Below are 25546 nucleotides of genomic sequence, written 5' to 3' on the forward strand. Positions count from 1 at the left end.
TGAAAACTGGAACCATCCTACCTCACAGGACACAGGGCACATTGTTTCAACCACAGTTGTTTGGATAAATCATAAATGAACAATTTCAAAGTCTTGGAGGTATGTAGTAACTGTTTTACAAGTATTTCTTAGCCCCTTAATATACTCAATACACAAACTTTCTTTCATTGTCATCAAAGAGGCAGGAGCTATTTCTTATATATGGGTTCATGGAGAGTAAATATTATACAAGAGGAGATAGCAGACCTCTGAGCAGTGTGCAGGCTTGGAACCCAGTTGGCATGAGTTCCAGTCCTGTTTCTTCTGCTTCCTTGCTGTGTGTCCTTTAGCAATTTATTTAATCTTCTCTGTGCCTCAATTTATTTATTTTTAGAATGGAGATAATAATAATAACAGTCCCTTACAAGATTCCTAAGAAGATTACATAAGTTGAAACTGTAAAGTAGTTAGAAATCTACCTGCCTATTGTTAAGTGCTTAATCAATATTTACTAAAAGAAAGAACAAAGATGTAGGTAGCAATGGCAAACCTAGGAGTGAAAGCTAGAAGTCATATCAGGGGACCTTACTTGCTATTAGATATGCTGTCACTGAAAGTTGATCACAGTTCAACATAAAACACTGCATTCTGAAATGCAATGGTTTGCATGCTATTTTCAGTGTTAATATGCTCACTTATGAGGAAAACAAAGTAAAGAACATTGATATATTTCACAGTGCAGCTGGTTAATGAATACACATCAAATACTACCACTAAATAAAATTCCTTATATTTTAAAAGTTACCAAAGTGTAACAACTGAGTCATGGGAAAATGCTGGAGATTCTAATTGTGTGCTAAGAGATGCCTTTATTATAATTTTTTCCAAAGCTCTTGAAACAAAATTTGGAAGCCTCAGAAATATCCTGTTCATCTTCTGTGTTACTAAGGAAGGAATATTTGGAAAATCTATTTTGAGGAAACAAAATTAGTCAAAGCTCCACAAATGAGCATGTGATTGTTTGAAATTTAGTGCTTTAATAAGTGTTTAAGTCTGATCCTCTGTGCACACTGTAATAGAAATAAAATGTGTCTATTTTCAAACGGATTTGGGTTGAATCTTATATCTCTCTTGGTGCAAAGTTACGTGACCTTGAAAAAGAAAATCTTGAGTCCCAATTTTCTCAATTGTAACTTGACCACAATAGTTTCCACCTTATAGTAGCTAAAATGAGATTCAAATAAAATACCACGTTTTCCTGTACCCAGCATGGTACCTGGGTCAATGGTGGGCTGGAATCTGCTCATGGCAATTAATTGTTACATTTTCAGGAAATGTGCAAGTTATGGTCACACATGAAAATATATAAAATTAAAATACATATTAAAAAACAAAGGTAGTAAACCCCATCACTTCCCAATTATTTTGCTATATTTTACTATCAACTCTAGCCTTGAGGTTATTGAGATCTATAGCATATGTGCGAGAAAAATGCTATAATCCTGTGCTACTGAGTATTACTTCATGTCAGTTTACTGTTGTCATATTGTGACTTGAAATTAGCTATAGTGGATTCCCTAGCTATAGTGGATTCACTAGTTTATGCTACAGAAATTGGTGAATACTACAAATTAGGAATGTGTGTGTGTGCACCCACTTGCTCATGTGTGTGCACTAGTTCTTAACATTTATCATCAAGCTGGCTCATCATGAACACCCCTTCTTTGTGTCCCCCTCCCTCCATCCCTCCTTCTCTCACATCATTAGAAACTTCTTCTTAGTCCATAAAGTCCAGTAATCTCCTGTTCTCTTCCCTTCTAGTGTACTCTTAAGAGAGAAAACAACAACAACAACAACAACAACAACAACAAACTACCTTGACGTGATTGAAACATCACATCATAAAATATCTGCTTTGAAACACTCTTTTCCAGATCAAAAATGTGAACTTCTAATCTTAACCTTAACAGGCTGCTTTCTTCCAATTGTCTCAAGAAATTCAGACTTTATTCTCAGCACACAAAGCTATTGTGTCTGTCCTATTCTTTGGAAAGAAAAAAGAAAGAATTTAGGTCCAAGTTGAAGTGTTGGCTTTCTAATGCTTCCATGAATTAAAAAAATGAAATAAAATATATATTATTTGACTCAGAAAGATCAAAAGAAAATCTTACCTTGAAATATGCATGAAGTAGAACCAGTGAGTTAAAAAAAGTCTTACCCCCTTAGATGCCTTGCCAAACACATTTATATTTTAGATAAAATACATGAATATAAATGAATTTTAAAACACATTCATATTTCTACATGAAATTCCTCAACAATTCAGGCACAGGCACTGCTCTCTATAGCAGAAAGGATGATATTCCCTCTTTGGCTTTCCCGTTGATCTGTTCTTGAAGAAAAGGTTTAGCTAGAAAATTGAGAATCTATAGAAAAACACTTTGGAAATTACCTCTTACATGGAGTCCCCTTAAAGCAAACTCATTTAATCATGCCAAAGAAATTAATAAGGGTTTCTTATTGTTGCTGATTGTGATTGTTTGGTTATTATCCTTAATAATTTCCCACTGTTGGTTTTGCCTCCTTAGCCAAGTAAAAAGTATAACTTATGACTTCCAGATGCAAACCACAGTTAACAGCTTTACAATTAGACTCAAAATTGGTTTAGCTTCTTTGTGAAGTTCCCTAAAGGTAAGGTTAAAAGTAGAAACAATAGGGCAGTGAGAAATAAAGGGAGAGGATTTCAAACACATAGTACAAACAGAGAACAGAATCACAGAACACCACCACAACAGTGGACTCTAAGACAAGATGGCAGACAGATGGCCAGACAAGAGACGCATGCTTGACTGCTAAGCCAAAGAAAGCAAACACAAGAACAAAACCACACTGAGATGCTGAGAGGGCAGCTCTTGGGGCTGCTGTGATCCAATGGAAATAATAATAATAAAAAAAGAGAACCCATGAAATAAGAAGTACAAAAGAAAGTTACACCCACAACTCATACATTGGACTTGCTGAATTAGCCTGGATGTGTCACTGGGATGAAACACAAGATGGCATCATTACAGCTCATGCATTGGTGATGGAGGCCATGGTTAGTTGGATGGCTACAAAACTGTCACTGCATGCCACAAAATGTTCCTGCACTGTACAGAAATAAAAGGCACAACAAATACTCTGCATCTGCAATAAAATTCTTTTTATGCCATCTGGAATTTGTGGAGAGAGATGTGTTATTCTGCTTGTGTTTCTATGTGTGTTTCCTTTTTTTTATCTGACTCATCTGCCTCCTTTAATTAATTGCATTGTCAAAAAGGGGAGAGTAAAAGCATTTGGATTGTGCAGATGGGGGAAAAATAAAAAGGGAAAAATCAAAGAAATTAAAAGGAAAACATATAAATAGGAGGAAGAGGAAGGAAACGTAGTATTTCATTCTTTTGTACACAACTTTCTTGGATTTTTTTCTTCGTTTTTTTTTTTTTTTTCTTGAGTATAGATACTTAAGGGATACATGCTGAACGGGGAGAAATTTGGGGAATAGGATGGCAAGAAAAGATTTTGTTGCCTTATTTGATTTATATATCTATATGTCTCTCAGTATTAAAAAATAATGATTATATTACTCCACAAAAGTATAGCAATGAGTTAAAAAGAGCCATAATGACTAAAATACTACATATGAATCAACACAAAATAAAGTAAATTGAACCACCAAAAATTCATGCGGCACAAGATGAGGTGAAATGACAGAAAATGCTCTTCAAAAATACACGAAGTATATATCTATTTATATATATACACCAGAATGTGCATATATGGATAGATATATCTGTATGATTTTTTCTCTCCACCCCTCCCAAAGATAACTGAATTATGGAATAATCATTATAATTATGAAAGAGAAGGAAATGAAACCTAAAGAAAAATCAACATGCTCTGTTTGCCAAGTTAAAACAGCATCATGCATGTCCCATGTTGGCTGATGTAAGAATGATGGTGTGAATTTCTGTGTAAACACATGACTGATGGTGGGGGCTGTTGTTAATCTCTGTTTACATTAGTCTTATATCATTTATACTGTGTCTACATATATATGGAGTGAGAGGCATTATATATGTAGTATACACATATATTCCATATAAACATATATATATACACACAGTACATATACTGGGGGTTATGGGAGAAAAAAATACAGAAACAAAAGAATTTTAAAAAACCATAAAAACCTCTCTTTAAAAACCCAATCCCTCTTTATTTATTTACTTTTTTTAGGGGGGATTTGCTTAATGATTTCATTAAGCTCACCTTGTCAACTACTTGCATTGGCGTTTGGAATCAGGAAGTTCTCATGAATTTGGCTTGAAATTCTCCCTTAAACATGCCCACCGTTTACTTGCAACCTAAGAAGCCCTGTTCCTTGACTATGCATAAGTGTGGCATTCCAAGCAAAGACTTTTACTACCCAGAAGTGATGTTTGAATCATATTGAATCAGAATCATATGCCCCCAACCTAAGTAATAGAAGAATGTTCTTTGGGGTAACATTTTACAGTGTCAGCAAATAAAATCCAAGATTTGGTAAGTTTTTAATGACTCAGTGCCAGATTTTCATATAATACTTGTTTGAGGTTTCTTAAATTCATAAGGATTAAGAACCCAATTCCGCCTAGAGTACACATATATGAATGTGAACTTGGTGTTTCACCAAATGTAAATTTTACCTGCAATGGGTCAGTGATTATAGTGGGACCAGTAAAGAGGAAAAAGGTAGCAAGAATACCCAGGGCACATTTTAGGATAGTAGGCTGGAGGAGTGAAAATATATCTGAGAACCACTTTGGGAATAGTAATTATTTTGTGATCTCAGATACCTGACACTAGTTTAAGCCACTCCCCCCTGAATCCAACCATTATGAGAGTTGTTTAGCACAGTCCTATTGATGGATGGATGTGTTTCATCATGACTTCCTCTTACTGTCTGTGCTCTGGTGGAAGTATTGTCCCTTGAGAGTTAATCAAAGGACATTTAACACAAGTGGAGGCAAAAACCCTGGCTAATTGACAACCAGAAAAATGTATCCCTGGATAAATGACTGGATGAGTCAATGTAGTTGTTAACTATTGCCATGCCCACTTCTCAAGGGTACAAGGCATTTTCCAGATTTTTCCTCTGCTCTGTGATTCTTGACACCAAGATTTTTAAAATCTTGAGATAATATATAAACTACAGGAAGCTGATAATTTCTAACTGTTCAGAAGCTAATCAGGGAATGCATTTGTTTTGCTTTTATTTCTATTTCCAATGATAGAGATACTGGGGGCATGAGAACAAGGGAAAGAGAGGGAAGAAACGGAAAGTGAATGTCATCCATTTGTCTGTCTTAAATACACATGCCCATATTTTAAATCACAAAGACGAATTTGCTAAAAATACCAATTACAATTCGCCTTTCATAATCTCATGAGTGAATCTCATTTCCTAGGGGTTATTTGACTCTTCTGTAGTTTATCTTTTTGTTGTTGCTGTTCCATCCAAAAAAGTAAGAAGGGCGATGAAATATGAGTTTACTGTACCATTTAATATTAATAGAAGTGTAGTTGAGAAGGAAAGGGTTTATATGCAAAGGTATATACACATATAAATTTGAAATATTAAATTGACACTGATTTCCTTTGTGGGGAACACAATCAATGTTTATAAATTAGTCAAGTGAAAAAGCTGATCTGAACTTGAGATACTTAAATAATTATTCAAATATTCTTCTGAGTATTCTCATTTGATGCAAATGGCTTCATTAGTATTTTATAGTTGCAAGTTTCATTTCTGATTTCTTAAAGTCAGTGTTTGGAAAATGTGATATTCTGAACACTATGACTCATCATAAAATGATCTAGTGTCCAAGAAAAGAAAGGGTAGTGAAAAGTAGGGAATTCCTTTTTGTTAAAGAAACATGGATTTTGTGAGGGCAATTCTTATATATGAAATCATATATTTTAATATCTCAACAGGTTTTATTTAGCTACTTAAGGGGAGTGAAATGAGAGGAATAAAAAATCTCTAATTCTAATTTAAAATGATGAAGTATTTTGAAAGTCATATTAATTTTGTCAACAAATGCTAATTTAGTTTTTACTCTGGGTCTTGCTTTCATGGCTTAGTATTTAAATTTTTTTCATCCACATAGTTCTAAAAAAATTACACAGAAAATTTGAAATGCCTTGGGTTTTCAAGGTTTTTAGACTACCCTCAAATAAACTCCATAAAAATTTTAAGTTGACTCTAAATATGACCAAGTCACCCAAACCTAGGAGGGTTCTAGTGCCAAAGAGGGTTCTGGGTGTAACAAGCAACTGATTATATCAGACTCAAAACAAGCAGCTCTGAAACCCATTTTTGATTTAATGAAAATTAAATGAGAAAAATAATTTTATTTGAAATTTGATGCCCCTATAAAAGTTTTTGAATACAGACTATACTAACTGCCCACATTTATAAAAATAAGAGCTTCTACTGGACCTAAATTCATCAAGAAAAATATGTAGGTGTTAAATGACTTCTCATTGTGAGAGCTAGAAAAGAATAAGCTTACTGACAAAATGATAGGAGATAAGGTTATTGTTAACTAAGGAACAAGAAGGCCTGGGTTAGTCATATTTAGTATTTCCATCAAACATCAGGTCTAGAAGAGAGTATTTTAGAAACTGAGGCAGTGATTTAGGGTATTCAAAATCAGCTGTGGTCTCAATATTCATATAAGGATATCAGGATTAACAATCTTGTCAAATTTATATAAATGTCAGCATTATCTGTCCTTGCTCCAGAAACAACTGGCCTAAATTTTTAAATGATGTAATCTATATTGCTTTTGGAAGATGTGGATGTTATGGGGGTATTTCGCATGTTATGCTAAAGAGGGTTTGGGAGCTCTATGGACTTAACTGTCATCAATGTTAATCAGGTTCTTTGGGTGAAACTTCTGCCTCAGTAATAATATCTTTCTACTCCCTGTATTAAGTATGACTCTGACATATATCTCTGTGTATCCAAGTCATTTACCAGGAATACAATACTGAGTAAATCCATTTAGAGAGAAAAAATATGTGTTCTTCAAATGTGATATGCTGAATAATCCCAGGAAGAAGGGATCCACATTAGTCTTTCAGAGGTATAGGTGGTTCCTTCAGGGTGAGGACTCTGTCCCCTATTTCAGATACCCCTTCCAGGCTCCCTTTAGAACACTACAGAGTATGTTAAACACTGCTTTTAGTCTCCCACCCACCCATGCAATTACATTACTTTAGAAATTCTGACACTGACTGTCCTCTGCTTTTGAATCAGATGAAATATCTGTGCAGCCACTAAAAACAAATACACTTGGTTTGAGGGATTTAAGTTTGGGTCTATTCATGTTTAATATCAAATGGCACCTACAACCTAGGGAGCTGTAGAATTTGTGAATCTGAAATCTAGAAAAAACTCTGTTTTATGATAGAAGTTGCCATGGAGATAGCTATGTGGGAGAGGGAAGGTAGTAGGGAAAGATGGTGGTAATATTTTGAAATGGTCAAGCCTCAATTTTTATAAGACGGCTTAAAACCTGAAGTTTTGATAAACATTGTTGCTATCACTGCTCTGAAGGCAAGAAAAGTGAGAAAAATAGTCCAAATTAAAATCTAATAGTTCACAAAATCAGTCAATTTAAGATATGTCTTGGGAATCATGCTATATTCATATCTGAATCCTTAACATGCTTAACACATTCAGTTGACCCTCAAAAAATAATAGTTGAGCTGAATTATGGTGGAGACTTAATTTAGATGGTTAAGCTCCTTATTCTATTTTGCAACAGTTCATTTATTAAAATTATTGGAGTAGAAAGGACCCAAACTTAGAGATATATTGTATCCTATGCTCTGTAAAACTTACATAATGAATGAATCAATCAATGGATAAAAACAAACTTTGGTACAGATTGAACGTATCTGTCCTTAAGAGTTAAAACCTCAGTATGTCATGATTATTACCCAATAATCTGAAAAGTAAAAAATGTGACTAGTCAGTTCACATTTACTTTTCTTCTACACTGCTGAGCTCCCAAAGGGATGGGTAACTCTAGAATGCGAAGGCCTCCATATTCCTAATCTGTCCCCATAATTAAAGGACAGTAACCCATAGAACTTCCTGGATCCAAAGCCACTTGCAAGATACCAAGCAGTCAGGCTTCCACAAAATTTGAAAAGTTGTAAATCATTTTGAGATAAGAAATGGAACGTTTTTACTATGGTTATATTATTTTTTTCATGAAGCTTAAATTTCACTAGAACTAGCAAAAGAAAGTGTAATTAATGGCTTGCTTTTTTTAAAGAAAAGGAAAATATAGTAAAACAACCCAAAGAACCAACTAGAAAATTCTATTTATTTATCTTTGCCTTGGCAGAAATAAGATCCTAACCCAACTCCAGCTTTTAATTCTATTAAACATACACAGAAATTCGATGATATCTGTTCTCTATTATATATATATACATAAATATTGAACTTATAGCAAGTCTCAAAACAAATGACTTGGGGAAGTTGCTAAGACATAATCAGGGACTGCAGTTGCCTGCTGGACATTCTATCATATATAGCTCACTATAAATAAAGACCATAAACCATCAAAATGTATCTGGGTCCAAATGGGGAACACACTGAAGCTTCTAATTGCCAAAGTCCGCTCAACTCCAGCACAGGAGATACATTTTGAAGCATCGCAGCCGTTGACATGGCATGGTTCAGTACTAATTTTGTGTTTACTATGCTATATTGCTGCACAAGTTCTCTAAACACACATTGAACAAAATTAGTATAAATATAATACCATGTTAATTGCTGTTGAAATCCCATGGAAAATGCTTTTTTGGCTGTGGTGGTGGTTTGGTTTTGGTTTTTGGTTTGGTTTTATTTGCCAGTAAGAAAAATTCATGAGGTTTAAATGATCTTTATGGCTCCACTTTGGATTCATGGTTTTTTGATGTCATTCTAATACCAACTTGTTCATGTTCCCACCCCCATGTCAATTTCATAGCTGCCACCGGTACAAAACAATTGCTGTTCCAGTAGTTAATTTGGGCAATGGATGCCTAAAATTAGGTCAGCAACCATGTATTTTTCTTTAACTATCAAGGGATTGACTTTAAATTTCCATGGCCTCTTATGACTCTTTCCATGGGATTTGATGCTTTTTGTAATATATTAATATTTATATATGTATGTTTATACATATATAGATATAAGAAATACACACATTAACACACTATAATATATATAAAACACATGTATATTCACATATATGTATGTATTGTTTTTTGCAAATGAAAAAAATAAAGCAAGCAAAACAAGACTGACCTAACCTACCTGTACTAGGTTCACATTCAACGAAGTCTTCATCATCGCTTGAACATTCAGCAGATGAAACAAGGTCATCTGATGTTGGCTGTGCATGTCAAAGAAAATATAATGGGGTGGGGGAAGAAAGAGAAAAGAAAAGAGATAAGGAAACCAATGAACAAAACATCAAAGATGTATTGCTGTGCCCTGACTCCCATCAATGTGACTGCTTTACTTCTCTATAGAGGGCATGATGGAACATGGATAATTTGTAACTCCTGGGTAACTGTGAGTAGCTCTGAGTGCAGACAATGAGTGTGGTTCTTATGTGAAGTTGAAAGACCCTACGTTGTTCCAGGAGGTTCAAGTCTATCCCATCCCTGCAAGTCACATTGAACAGTCTGGTCCATTCTGACTGACAGTTCAATGTGGAACATCAAAAGGGCAGGAGCAGGGCTATGGAGAATGGGGGGGGGGGAAACAGAAGTGCAAGCCAGCACATAATACGCTGCAGCTCTGCCAGGGCTTCACTGCAGATGGTACATGGTCTCCAGCGTAGAAGTCACGGTTGTGAATCTATAGGCTGCTTAATTAATGGGCACTGTGGAATGCAGTCTGTTCAGGAACAACATAATGGTTCCTCTCAACAACAGTGATTTCTTCATGTAATTGCTGCAATTAGCTGAATTAGTAATGTAGTCCAGCAGAAAGATACAACACCATAGCCTCTGGACACACGTAAGACTGTTTCTGAAGAAAGCAAAAGGAAAAAAAAATTGATTGCAACAATAATAATTTCCAATGAGATTAAAAAAAATGAGTCTGGCTGAAATGCCCCAATGTGTGGGAATTTGTTGCAAGAAATACAGCGAGCATAGGTATTGGCAGTAAGGAGGGCTTTTGCTACAGAGATATAGGAGGGTCATTTTCTGTACCTGGTATCTAGCACAGGCATAATAAATGCTGTTGAATTAATTAATCTATTAATATTATGTAAAATAAATCTTTGCCCTACTTTGTATATATGAGTATTCAATATATAATAGTTGTTCAATAAATGTTTTCTTTTCCCTTCTTGATGGTAATAATATTAACTGACTTGTTGGTTCTATTATTCCCAAGGCACTGAAGTCTGAATCCATGTGCAAGAGGAAAAGCATTTGCAAGTCAGAGGCTGTGCTAGAAATGTATATATCCTTATCAGTTAAAGTGAATGAATTGGACACAATTCTCATTACACTCCTTTGAGACAAGATGATTACTATACTTTTGAAGACAACTGAAGTTCAGAGAGATTAAGTGAACTCCTGAAGGACACACAGCTAGTAAGAAACCAAAGATTTGAAAAGATGTTTTGTGGCCTATTATTTTTTATGTACACAGACTTTTCATAGTCCTTACCTGATGTTATGGGCAGAACTGTGTCTCCCCCCAACCCCCCAAATGTTAAAGTCTGAATTCCTAGTACCTTAGCATGTGGCTGCATTTGGATATAGTGTTCTTATAAAGAGATGAGATTAAGAACAGACAGAAATGACTATGTAGGGGCACAAAGAAGGATCGATTGACACCCACAAACTGAAGAGACAGGCCTCAGAAGAAACCAACCTTGCTGAGACCTTGATCTCTGACTTCTAGCTTTCAGAACTGTGAGAAAATATTTCTCTGTTGTTTGAGTCACTTAGTCTGTGGTACTTTGTTATGGCCGCCCTTAATCCTAACACACGGCACCCCATATATACGCACAGGCCACACCCTTTTTGAAACAGATATTCTAGGCATAGACTTACTGTTCACTGCAAAGAAGAGTAGAAAAACCACAACAGGCCATTGATTTTACTTAATTGACATTGGCAGAGAGGTGCCTTAAACCATGTTATTGATCTTTATTCTACATCGGACAGAGAGCTACTTCATTCCCTGCTCCTCCTTCAAGTTAACAAAAAAGAGAATTTTCAAGCATACTATTTTTTTGCAATTAGACACTCCTGAAGTGTGCATTTCATTTTAGCAGCTGAAGCTGTCTTTGTATCCTGGGGGGCATACTCCCTTGGATTTTCCTGTTGTAATAGGATCTTATCCCAGATATTTTGGGAATGGAAGTGGTAGGGAGTAAATACTAAATTTACAAATGCAGAAGACAGGTATAAGAGGCAAACACCATTTTTGGAAGGGTTACACTCATCATTTGGTAGTCTAAAACATGCATTATTTGGGTGGGATAACAACCCCCAAATAGAAAAAAAAATGTTTGGGGAAGATAGAGGGGTCTCTTAGATATTATGATGTTTTTGACCTGCCAAAACCCCACAGTACTTAAATTAATATACAGTGTGTATGTGGTATAAAATTGAAGGAGGGCAATGGGGGGGAAAAGTTAGAAAAATTCCTTAGAGTGTGACAGTGAAAAAGAGACTGAAAATAGATGTCTTATGTATAATCAATTGCAAATTAATTGTTGGTGCCTTGATTATGATGACCTTAAAGAATAGCCTGCATACAGCTTAACTAGCTTTGGTTCCCTAGTAGTTAGTGAAAGCTGGTGCTATAATGAAAATTCAGCTCTTGCCTCAAGAGCTGAAGGCCACACAATGTTAAAAGTTCATTAGCAAGTGCATGACAACAATGCATACACCCAATTGAAAATGCATTAACATAATATTAGTGGAATCTTAATTCTAAGACAGTTCTCTGAATTTGTATTGACCATAAAAATGAATTTTTTTCTCCCCAAGAACAATTCTAACCTCTGAGTTGGAAGCATATGTCTTCTCTTCCTCAGTTTTCCTCTGCTTCTTTTAATACTAAGTAAGTTCCCCCCAGGGGAACTGGGTATAGATGACCTTCGCCACCACTCCTTCCCCATCACTACCTCTACTTCTGTCCCTAAAATATGTCCCTAAGTCCCGCTGCAGCCCCACACATACACTTTTTTAATCTCTGACTCCTTTTCTTTCCAGTTACCTATCCCCTTGGCCCACTTCTTAGAGATTTGTTTTCTGCTGATCTTCTATATGTATATGGATGAATTCAATGTTTCCTCTAGGTAACAGATGCACATACTGCCAGTAGCTTCTATAAATGGTGGCCAAGATGCAAAGAAAATTAAATGAAAGGCAGCCCAGCATAGTGTGGTAAGAGTAGGCAAGATTCTAGACAACTACAAATCCCAGCTCTTCCACATATACTAGTGACTTGAAAGCAACTTACTTCCCTGCTCCAAGCCTCAATGTCTTCGTCTGTAAATTGGGATACACAGAGTGTCTTATTATCAGCTGGGTATGTGATTTAAATGTTATGTTGTTACAGGGCAATCCCAAAAGGAAATGGGATGGCTTGGATATGAGTCCTTATCTACACACTTGAAAAAAAAAAAAAAAAAAAAAAACAACAACTAAGAATAAGACCCAAAGTCAGGCACACAGAGAAAAGTTAACAGAACGTTTATTTACAGTAGCCCACCTTTGATTATGTAGGTACCTCTCTTTTTCTTTCTCCTTTTCCTAATAAACCTGTCCTTTTAATATGTAAGATAAACAAAAAAAGTGTTTATTTACGAGGGAAATGAAAAGAGAGGGAGCACTGAGAGAGAGAGAGAGAGAGAGAGAGAGAGAGATTAACTGGTCAATAGGTCCTACTGGTAACAACACCTGAGCTATGACCCCAGGTACATGCTGAAGGCAGGCAAAAACAAGTTCCCTCCAGCCCACATATCCTTCCTTTTCTATCAAGCATGGCTCCTTAACGCCTCCCTTAGTTGCCAGCAGTCCCCCTTTCAAGAAGTCAAAAGTTCTGCAGACCCATGCCATGATGGAAGTTGTAGTTCTAGGTGCCTGCGACCTCTTTGGCATGGAGGTGGGGGTGGAGTCCATAAAGCATTAGTGGTCGTAGAGTTCATTCAGGACATACTGTTCCCCCAACAACTGTCCCCCACAATTGTTCCTCAAAATGTTAAAAGTGAAACTCTGTTTCTGGCATATGGTGTATGCTCAATAAATATTAGCAAACACTAACTTACTCAACAATCACAATAATGCTGAACCTGGCGGTCACTTCTGATTTAAATAAATTTGCTATCTGCTCATGCAATCTCTATTTTTAATAATTCATCTGCCATTAGAACTATTCTTTGTTTTTGATAATTCATTACCTTCATCCACTTGTACAAACACCGTGTCTGATTGTATCTGTCATGAAGAATGATAAAGAAAATACACTTATAAAGATGCTAATGGAGGGCCTCCCTGGTGGTGCAAGGGGTTAAGCACCACACTGTGAAGCAGTCTGCAGCCTCTGCAGCACTAGTTCAATCCTTGGCTGGCCAGGGAGCAACCCACATGGCACAGCAGACCTCTCCTGTCTCACCCACTGCTCCCCTCAGCAGTGTATTTCAGTCAGTCTTCCTATTCTGTTCCCCACTCTGTCTCTGGGGAATCCTCTCACCCTCCTGCACATCTGGCCTATACCCCAGTTCTTGTATAAGTAAATAAATCTTAAAAAAAAAGATGCTAATAGAGCTTTAAAAAATCACCCAGAAGATGATCTGCTCCCAGTGGCTCAGCTTCCACACATTCTTTGTGGGTCTTATGTGAATACAGTCCCTTCTTTTCTGCCCCTCTAACATCATCATCACCCTTTTCCATGACAGCCAATGGAACTCCTAAACCAATGACAATATTTCAGCCCCCTTGTTGCTGATGTGGTAACCCCTGTTAACCTAGAGCACCTGGGTTGGACACTGCCAGGACTGCCATGAACACGGTGTAGTTACAGAAAGATTTGCTCTGCCAGGGCAGCAAGCTATGATTTGCAAAGAACTTGGGATTAAGAATGCTGTATTTGATTAGAGGAAGATAAGGACTCCATGGAGAGACCTGCAAATAGCCCAAGGCCAGCTGGTAAGCTTGTATGGAAAGCGGTGTGCTTGAAAAGCATGCATGGATTGGGGCTGCCCACATCCCTGTGCCCATGACCTAGGTTTGTGAGAAGACACGTGAGAACTTTCACTGAGGTGAATGACCCTCACTGAGTAATCAAAAACCAGGTGCCTGGGCACAGGAGCGGGGTGCAAAAGGTGCCATTTCTGCAGACACTGAACTGGGCTACCACTTACATGCTGAATCTGAGGGCTTTGGAACTGAGACCAAGGGCACAAAATTTGGGGCATGGGATCCCCATGACATGTGGTACAGGGCAGACACAGCACACCCACGCCATTGAACCATTCCACGCCACCCCCACTCAGTTCCCCAGAGACCCATGGGAAAAAGCACAGCTCTGGAAGGATACTAGGAAAGATCTCTGGTGCTACCTAGTGGTCAGGATAAAATCACCAACTTCCTAACAGTTGGAAGCCAGGATTTCCAAAACCACCTTCAGTTTCTGAGAGGGGGTGGGCCATGCAAACGGGGGTAAGAAGGGAAACAAGATGTGGAGCAAGACCTCATTCTGGAACTGAGAGCCTGGCACAAGATTCGGGGCATGGGATGTGCCATAATAGTGGGCACTGCACAGGGTGACATCCGTCATTTTGGATCCGAGACCCTAAGATTGAAAACTAGAACATAGAATTCAGGGCATGGGATCCCTGAATATAAGGAAATATAAGAGTTATAGGCATGCCAGAAGGTGAGGAGAGAGACAAAGAATCTGAGAAATTATTCAAGGAGATGATTGAAGAAAACTTCCCAAGTATGAAAAACGAGATGAATATAGACATACAAGAAGTGGGAAGAATACCCAATTACCACAATGAAAAGAAAACTACAACAAGACACATAATAGTAAAGCTTGCAAAGAGTTCAAGACAAAGAAAAAATAATGAAACTGGCAAGGGGGAAGAAACAGATAACCAATAAGGGAAAATCAATCAGGTTAACCTCAGACTTCTCCGAAGAAACACTATGGGCAAGAAGAGAATGGAGTAACATATTCAACAAACTTCAAGACAGCAAATGCCAAACAAGAATACCCGCAAAGCTCTCCTTCCTCTATGAAGAAAAAATATGGACCTTCTCAGACAAAAAGAAACTCCAGAAATTCATTACAACTAAACCCCCACTCCAAAAAATTCTACAAGAAGTCCTAAAGCCAAAACCAACGAGGAATGTTCAAGAAGAACAGAATAAAGTGAGAAATAAAATCACAAAAAAGACAAAAACGTGGCAAATACAGATGCCAACATATCAATATTAACTCTAAATGTAAATGGATTAAACTCATCAATAAAAGTACACAGAGTAGCACGCTGGATTAAAAAACAAAATCCATCCTTCTGCTGTCTCCGGGAAACACATTTAGCCACAAAAGATAAACACAGACTGAAAGTAAAAGGTTGGAAAACAATCCTACAAGCAAATGGACCAAAAAAGAAGGAAGGAACAGCTATACTTATATCAGATGAAATAGAGTTCAAATTAAAAAAAAATGTAAAGAGACATAGACGGACACTACATTATGATCAAGGGGACAATACATCGGGAAGATATAACACTCATCAACATATACTCACCAAATGAAGGAGCACCAAAATGTATTAGACAGTTATTATCAGCTCTGAAAACAGACATTAAAGAAAATACATGTATAGTGGGAGACTTCAACACCCCACTCTCACCAATGGACAGATCAATAAGACAAAAAATAAACAAAGACACTAGAGCCTTAAATAAAGACATAGAACTCATGGACTTAACAGACATCTATAGGACACTGCACCCAAAAAAATACGAGTACACATTTTTCTCAAGCGCACACGGATCATTCTCCAGAATGGATCACATACTGGGCCACAAGACAAACATCAACAGATACATGAAGATTAAAATCATTCCAACTATCTTCTTGGATCATAAAGGCATCAAATTACAAATAAATCATGAAAAGAAAACAAGGAGCCCTCCCACTTCATGGAGATTGATATCCACACTTCTGGAAGACCACTGGGCGAATGAGGAGATCAAAGAAGAAATTAAAAAATACTTTGAGTTGAACGACAAGGAGGACACCACTTTCCAGAATGTATGGGAAGCAGCAAAAGAAACAACCTAATCTCACATCTCAAAGAGCTAGAAAAGAACACCAAAAAAAAACCCCGTAAAGCCAGTAGAGTAAAGGAAATAATGAAAATCAAAGCAGAAATAAATGGAATGGAAATAAAAAAAAAATCCAAAAGATTAATGAAACCAAAAGTTGGTTCTTTGAAAAAACAAACAAAATAGACAAACCTCTAGCCAGGCTCACAGAGAAAAAATGGGAAAAACACATATAAATAGCATTATTAATGAAAGATGAGAAATTAGAACAGACTCAGTAGAAATCAAAAGAATAATCAGAGATTACAACAAACACTTATATGCAAACAAATTCAACAACCTAGAAGAGATGGACAAATTCCTAGAATGATATAAACATCAAAAGCTGGACAAAGAAGAAGTAGAACACCTAAATAGACCAATTATAAGCAGCAAAATTGAGGCAGTAATCAAAGCACTCCCCAAAAGCAAAAGCCCAGCCCAGACGGCTTCACAAATGAATTCTACCAAACATTCAGCAGTGAATTAGTGCCTATCCTACACAAATTCTTTCAAAAATTGAAAAAGAAGGAATACTACCAAATACATTCTATGAAGCCAACATTACACTGATACCAAAACCAAACAAAGACAGCACAAAAAAAGAAAATTACAAGCCAATCTCCCTATTGAACACTGATGCAAAAATCATCAACAAAATCCTTGCCAACAGAATCCAACAATGCATCAAAGGGTTAGTACACCATGACCAAGTGAGATTCATCCCAGGGCCACAAGGATGGTTCAACATATGAAAATCGATCAGGGTAATCCAACACATCAACAAAAAGAAAAATAAAAATCATATGGTCATATCAATAGATGCTGAGAAAGCATTTGACAAAGTCCAACATCCATTTATGATGAAGGCCCTTGAAATTCTTGGCATAGAAGGAACATACCTTAACATCATAAAAGCTATATACAAAAAACTCACCACCAATATTATTCTTAATAGTGAAAAGCTGAAGGCCTTTTCTTTAAGATCAGGAACAAGATAAGGATGTTCTCTCTCACCACTGCTCTTCAATATAATACTGGAGGTCTGAGCCAGGACAATAAGACAAGAGAAAGACATACAAGGAATCCAGAGAGGGAAAGAAGAAGTCAAACTATCACTATTTGCAGATGATATGATAATATACATAGAGAACCCTAACAACTCCACAGGAAAATAGGAAAACTACTTAAAATAATCAACCAGTTCAGTAAAGTATCAGGATACAAAATCAACATGCAGAAATCACTAGCCTTCCTATACACAATCAATCTGAACAAGAAATCAAGACAACCATCCCTTTTATAATTGAAACAAAAAAAAATCAAATACTTTGGAATAAACCTAACAAAGACCTATACAAACAAAATTATAAAAAACTGTTAAAATAAATAGAAGACACAAAGAAATGGAAAGACATCCCCTGCTCATGGATCAGAAGAATTAACATTATTAAAATGTCCATCCTACCAAAAGCAATACACAGATTCAACGCTATTTCAATAAAAATCTCAATGACATTCTTCAAAGAAATAAAACAAATACTCATGAAATTAATATGGATCCACAAAAAACCACCAAGAGCCAAATCTCTACTGAAAAAAACAAAGGAGAAAGGAGGTATCACACTTCCAAACTTCAAGCTATACCACAAAGCCATAATAATTAAAACAGGTTGGTATTGGAACAAAAACAGACACACAGACCAATGGAACTGAATAGAGAGACCAGAAATAAAACCACACTTATATGGACAACTGATCTGATCTTTGAAAAAGGAGCTAAGAATATGCAATGAAACATGGACAGTTTGTTCAATAAAGGGTACTGTGAAAACTGGACCACCACATGCAAAAAAAATGAAATTAGACTACTACATTCCACTGTGCCCAAAAATTGCCTCAAAATGGATAAAAGAACTGGACGTATGACCTGAAACCATAAAATATGTAGAAGAAAATATAGGTAAACACTATAAGACATACATCACAATAACATCTTTAAAGATTCGTCACCCAAAGCAAAGAAAGTCAAGGAAAAGATAAACACCTGTGATTACATCAAACTGAAAAGCTTCTGCACAGCAAAAGAGACATTAACCAAAATAGAGGAACACCCCACTGATTGGGATTAAAAAAAACAACAACTTTGCACCCCAGTCAACTGATAAGGGACTGATCACAAAGATATACAAAGAACTCACATGACTCAACAAAAACAGAATAAACAATCTAGTCAAGAAATGGGCAGAAGTGAACAGGCATATGAAAAAATGTTCAACATCCCTTATAATCAGGGAAATGAAAATTAAAATCACATTGAGATACCACCTTTCACCAGTAAGAATGGTACATATAAAAAAAAAAAACAAGCAACAACAAATGTTGGTGAGGATACAGTGAAAAAGGAACTCTCCTACATTGCTGGTGGGAGTGCAAACTGGTCCAATCACTATGGAAAACTGTCTGGAGGTTCCTCAGTCTACTAAAAATGGAGCTACCATGTGACCCAGCAATTCCACTACTAGGGATTTACCTAAAGGACACAAAAACATTGATTCAAAAGAACATCTGTATCCCTATGTTTATTGCAGCACTATTTACAATAGGTAAAACCTGGAAACAACCCAAATGCCCAAAAATAGATGCGTGGATCAAGAAGATGTGGTATATATAAACAATGGAATATTATTCAGCAATCACAGCAACGCGAATGGAACTAGAGGGACTTATGCTCAGTGAAATAAGTCAGAAGGAAAAAGAAAAATATCAGATGGCTTCACTTATGGTAGTAATATAGGGGAACCAAGTAAGACATCAGTGTAAAAAAATAATAATAGTACAAAACACAATAAAACAGAAATGGACAATTATAAATCAGAGACATCCTGCAGGGGAGGAGGAGGGAGAGGGATCAGAGGGAGGGAGGGAGGAGCACAGGGGACTGAGGTGATGGTGCACAGGTGCATTGGGGAAAGAAACTAAAACTCTGGAGACTGCACCTTAGGAGGTGGGGGGAATCAGAGGTTGAGCACTGGGCTGCGAAGCTGCCCACAGCCTCTGAGGTGCTGGTTCAATTCCTGGCTGCTGGCGAGGGTCCTACATGGTGTGACAGACCTCTCCTGCTGCGCCCACTGCTCCCCTCAGCAGTGTATTTCATCAGTCTGTGTGTTCTGTTCCCCACTCTGGCTCTGGTGAATTCTCTCACCATCCCGTGCTTCTGACTGTACCCAGTGCTTGTATAAATAAATAAATCTTTAAAAAAAAAGAATGCTGTATTTAGGGATATTTTTAACTACTTCTTTCCACACTCTCTGAAAAAGTCCCAAAACTATGAGACAAAGCTTTTGGCTGATATGAACTTTACACTAAAGTATTGATAATTTGATTCAAAATTACTCATAGAAATCTTTTCTTTCCATAGCTTTTTTATTTTTCCTGTCTGCATATTTCCCCTAAAATAAGCAAATTAAGAACCTAACACTGAAGAAAAGGCACACTTTTTCACTACTGCATTTGTGATGGTGAGAGTTTCGCTACTATGTCACAGACTCAGTAGAAGTTGAGGCCTTTGTCTTTGAATCAAATGCAGTGGCCCTACACGTGTGTGTGTGTGTGTGTGTGTTTTCCTACAGTCACAGCCACTTTTCAAGTTTAAACATAATTTCTTACCATGAAAAACAATTAGTACTCTTAAAAAGAAAAATATATTTGAACTATCTAGAATCATGCTTATTAATAAAATTGACCACTTCTTAACACTTATTCTTTAGACTTGGTGCTAAACAGTTAATGCATATTAACACTTTTAGTTGTCAAAATAACCAGGGGTGTTGACTTTTGTAGTGACACCACTGCTTTTAACTGCCCACCAAATGACAGCATTACCTCAGGAAACTGTTCACATGTTATGTCCAACGTGTTCATTAAGTGCCTTCCATGTCACGGTTATATTTTTGCTTTCATAACCATCATCTAAAGTTCCTAGTTCCCAAATTTAAATTGCTTACATATCATGTATCAAATATCAACACTTCTCTATAAGTCATTCAAGGAAGAACAACCAAAACTATCTAAATAAGTGAAGAGTAACTGGGTTTCTAGAACATCAGTGTGCTTTATTAATTAACTCCTTTATTACTTTAATAAATAATCATTTATAAATAAATAATTATTTAATAATTATTGAAGACCTATGTGGCAAGGATTGTTACAGTTACAGGAGATAAAGTGATAGATAAAACACAGTTCTTCTGCTCTGGAAATCCAATCTCAGAAGAGACAGCCAAATACACGGGCAAAGTGGACATAGTAAACTAGATGGCATGACATGAGCAAGCTTAAGGCACTAAAGGAGCACCTAGCAGGGGAACAGAGATAGTTCTAGGCAGAGCAGAAGTGGCAGATGAGCCCTCAGTGACAGGCGGTAGGAAGTCAAGCAGGGGCAGTTGAGAGCGGTGGGTGGGAGGCGAGAGCATTCAAGGTAAAGAAGTTTTTGCCAGGGCTCAGAGATATGCAAAAGCAGTGTATTTGTACGCCTGGGAGTAGCAGAGTGGCTGGAATGAAGAGATACACTAGAATGACAGCTCCTTGAGTTATTGTATTGTTCATGAAAACTGGGATAATGAGCACCAATTTAGTACCCTGCTCTATCAGACTTTTCTCCTTCTTCCCCTCTGTCATGTCATCAGCATCATCCATCACATTTCCTTTGGGAGCTGGACACATGGATCAGGCTCGAGTGCAAGGTCAGGCTGGGTTATTCCTTCAAAGTGCACATTCAAAACTGTACCTTGCTTCTTTAAGAGAAGGAAACGATTCTCTGTCCCTATACATTAGGCAAGTCCTATATTAAAAATAATAATTCATACTATCCTATTTTAAAATATGTATTTCATATTTTTAATCCACATGTTGAAATTACTTGCTTCTGTATTAGGACTCATAAAACTAAAGATAGGTATTATAATAACTTTCAATAAAATATCTCTCTGGCGGGAACCTTTTTTGTTCCTTTCCTGAAAGGTTTTTTTTTTTTATTGCATTTATATTCTTTTTCCCCTATGAATGTTTATTGAAATTACCTTTGAATAAACTGGGATAGAAGAAAGCTCAAAACTCTGTCCACCCAAGTAAATTTATAGACATATTTACCTTCCAATTCCCTCAGTTTCACAAAGCCTGGCTTCTCATTTTCCTCCAAAGACTTATTGTTTCTATAACCACTTGGTTCTAATTATTTACTCTACCCTATCTTAGCACAGGGGTGTTTCTACATCATTCTTTATTGTTGTCTATTATTTGACACTGAGAAAAATGTCTGCAGATGTGGTCAGAACAGCTCAAGATAGTTTCACCATGTGCCCTCCTTATTGCCTAGATGCCTATTTGTGACTTCAAATTCCACCCTTTAGCCCTTTATCTTATACTGAGAATAGGTTAATCAGTTGGAGGGAATAATCATTTTTCTCCACCCAGCTCCTTGGAAGCATGGTTATTTGACCGAGATTAAGCACAAGATAAAATAAGTCCTGCCACAGAACAGCTTTATGAAATTATAAATAACACACTCAAGAATGATGATGGCCTTTCTTCCAGTGAAAAAGGAAAAGAGAAAGGCCCATAAATATTCTGCAGTCCCACAGAAAACAGCCATAGATCTTTGCAGCTGCTTCATGCTAAAAAGAATTAAATTTCTTCAAATGCTGGGGCTTTAGTTCTTTCTCAACTCTACTTCCATTTTGAGAGGGATGTGGAGTTTTATGTATCTTCTATAAGGGTGGGTCTCAACCAGCTTCACAATCACTGATTCTCTAATTAAATAAAGGATGTTGGAGACACTTTTAATTAAATAAGAACTCTCTAACTCCAGGCAAACCTACAACCTTAGGAGAGGTTTGAAAAGTTTGATCATCTCAATTTAAAAGCATCTATTAAGATTTTTTAAATCAAATTCTTACAATTATATGGCTCCATTTTTTTTAAGATTTATTTATTTATGCATACAAGAACTGGGGTACAGGCTAGAGGTGTGGGGGTGAGAAGATTCACCAGAGACAGTAGGAAACAGAACAAACTGACTGACTGAAATACACTGCTGAGGGGAGCAGCAGGCAATACAGGAGAGGTCTACTGCACCATGTGGGTCACCTCCCTGGTCAGAGATCAAACTCATGCTGCAGTGGCTGCGGATAGCTTCATAGTGCTGAGACATAACCCCTTGTGCCACCAGGGAGGCCCCTATGGCTCCGTTTTTGACTAATGCTAGTAAATAACCCTCCTATCTGTTACAACATATTATCCTTCTACATGTTATCTTCCTACATGTTACTGGATCCTTTTTAGACTGAACCAAAGCTAGAGAAATTCTGAAGCTTGGATCAGTTTGTTAGAAATGATAATCTCATCCTTCTTCTCTCCCCAATCCTCTCACTCACTTGCCCAAACTCAAGCCATGTATAGACACAACCTCAAAACATGACAGGATTGCATTAGTGTGCTTGTTTATACTCCTATGTTATTTTGAACACCCCTTTATGGTCATCCTCCAAAGATACAACTGACATTATTATTAGAAAATGAAACATATGTGATTTTTTTTCATATTTAAATATTTTATTTTATATAATTCTTACATCTTTTTTCATCTTTGCACAATGTATGCATTTTCATTTTGGTTATATTCCCCATACAATTGTACCCTCCCCCCCCCCTTATTTTGACTCTAGTCCTTCCTCTCCCTGTCCCTCCCTTTCCCCCTCAACCCCCCGCCCCAGTAGTGTGTCTCTGGTTTATAGTTACTTGTTGATTTTGATTTTTACTTTGCATTGATTAGTCTTTTTCCTGTTCTCTTATTTAGGTTTTCTAAATTCCTGCTATGAGTGAGACCATCCGGTATTTTTCTTTTTCCTTCTGACTTATTTCATGAGCATGATCCCTTCCAGCATCATCCATGTTGCTGCAAACTGCATGTGTTTATCTTTTTTTGATTTCTGAGTAATATTCCATGGTGTATATGCACCACATCTTCTTGATCTAGTCATCTATTTTTGGGCATTTGGGTTGCTTCCATAGCTTAGCTATTGTAAACAGTTCTGCTATAAACATAGGGGTGCAGGTGCTCTTTGGAATTGATGTTTCTGTTTCCTTTGGGTAAATACCTAGGAGTGGAATTGCTGGATCCTATGGAAGCTCTATGTTTAGTAGGTCAAGAAATCTCCACACAGCTCTCCGTAGTGGTTGGACCAGTTTGCACTCCCACCAGCAGTGCAGGAGAGTTCCTTTTTCTCCACAACCTCGCTAACATTTGTTGTTGCTAGTTTTTTTAATATGTGCCATTCTCACTGGTGTAAGATGGTATCTCATGGTAGTTTTGATTTGCATTTCCCTGATGACAAGTGATGTTGAACATTTTTTCATATGCCTGTTGGCCATTTGCATTTCTTCTTCAGAGAAATTTCTTTTTAGCTCTTCTGCCCATTTTTTGACTGGATTATTTTCTTTGTTTTTTGTTGAGTCTCATCAGCCCTTTGTAGATTTTTGTGATCAGTCCTTTATCATTAGTGTTGTGTGCAAAAATTTTCTCCCAGTCGGTGGGGTTTCTCTTTGTTTTGGTTATTGTTTCTTTTGCTGTGCAGAAGCTCTTTAATTTGATGTAGTCCCAGCTGTTCATCTTGGCTTTCACTATCACTGCTTTGGGTGATGTGTCTGTAAAGATGTCTTTGAGGTGCATGTCATGTAGTGTTTCACCTATATTTTCTTCTAAGTATGTTATGGTTTCAGGGCACAAAAACCAACTCAAAATGGATTAAAGAACTAAACATATGTGATTTTAATTGGCCATACTTAAGTGTCAGAGACAGGTTCCAAAGGATGGAGACTAAGAGGGTTCTAGTCTGGTGAAGATGCTTTCTGTGTAGTCCTGTGTCCCACTACTCTGAGCTAAAGAGTCTTTACTAGAACTATACCCTATGAAATTTAAAACCATTTTTGGGGGGCTCATGCCATTGTGGATTTTTAAGATACCACCTTTTCTCTACCCACTTCTGGAAATACTTATTCACTAAACAAGCTATGACTGCAAACATATTTTACTTGGCTCTTATTTCCCTGGAAGGAAAAGATTTTTCAAGAGAATTAAAATGCCCTGGGTTAAATATAGTGCATCAGTATGAACAAAGTTAGCTAACAGGAACAAGACTCTGTAAGAAAACACTATAAAAAACAAAAACAAAAAACATTTTTCTTAATATTATTTCATTTATGAATGCATTTGTGTGCGATCCCCAGCCCTTCTTGTTCCTGAGGCTATTGTCTTGGTGCCCAGAGTTCTTGCTGGTCAAGCTAAAAAGTACAGTCAGGCAAGGGGCCTCTCACCAGGACCACATCCTGGTGTGAGCAACATACTGGGATACTGTATCTGCTGAAAACACCAGGAAGACATTATGGCCAGATTAGCAAGATCAGCTAAAATACCTTACTTGCAAAGATTAATAGGAAGTTAGGTAAGAATAGAGAATAGAAGACAATATGTTTTGACATGCAGGGAACAATGGAGCCCCCCACCCAGGCAATTGCCCCTGGTCACTTCACCCCAGCTTGCACCAGGGATAAGGCATCCCTAATAACACATCCCAAGCATGTGCATTCATTACTTGCTCGCCTACCTTCTTTGAACTTGATACCGAGGCATTTGGATGGGGCTGCACATTACTTCCCTGGGGTAGCCCCTCTAGGCTTTTCATTGTTCCAACCCATTTGGACTTTGAGTATTCTAACTTTCATCCTGCTCCCCACACTGAACCTCTGTGAGGCAGCAAGCATTGACTCATTCAATCTTCCTTCAGAAATGTTTGTGTCTGTGATGTGCCAGGCACAGAGCTGAGGGCTAGACAGACCCAATCCTTATCTTCATGGTATTCATATTATAGGGATTTGATCCAGGATAATTAAAAAATACTGGATAGCTGTTAAAACAGTAGCTGCAAATATTTCAAATTAATAAATGGTTCATAAACGGTACCCATTATTAAAAAAATATTGACAGTAAAGAGAGCTGATTACATAGAAATCCAAGAAAAATAGTATCACCAGTTTCCCTTTAAACTCTATCCACATTTAA

General features: G+C 37.1%; 1 protein-coding gene across 6 annotated transcripts in view; it reads right to left on the bottom strand.

The window, feature by feature from the left end:
* Window positions 1–25546, bottom strand: part of NRXN3 (neurexin 3) — a 1487041-nt gene that overhangs the window by 36467 nt on the left and 1425028 nt on the right. For all 6 annotated transcript variants that reach the window (XM_054691893.1, XM_054691888.1, XM_054691889.1 and 3 more), the window contains one exon: window positions 9383–9461. In XM_054691893.1, the coding sequence (XP_054547868.1) occupies window positions 9383–9461 (79 nt within the window). The remainder of the gene's footprint in view (window positions 1–9382; window positions 9462–25546) is intronic.

This window comes from Talpa occidentalis, unplaced genomic scaffold (assembly GCF_014898055.3).
Source record: "Talpa occidentalis isolate TD23 unplaced genomic scaffold, MPIMG_talOcc4v2.1 talOcc4.11, whole genome shotgun sequence".
Taxonomy (NCBI): domain Eukaryota; kingdom Metazoa; phylum Chordata; class Mammalia; order Eulipotyphla; family Talpidae; genus Talpa; species Talpa occidentalis.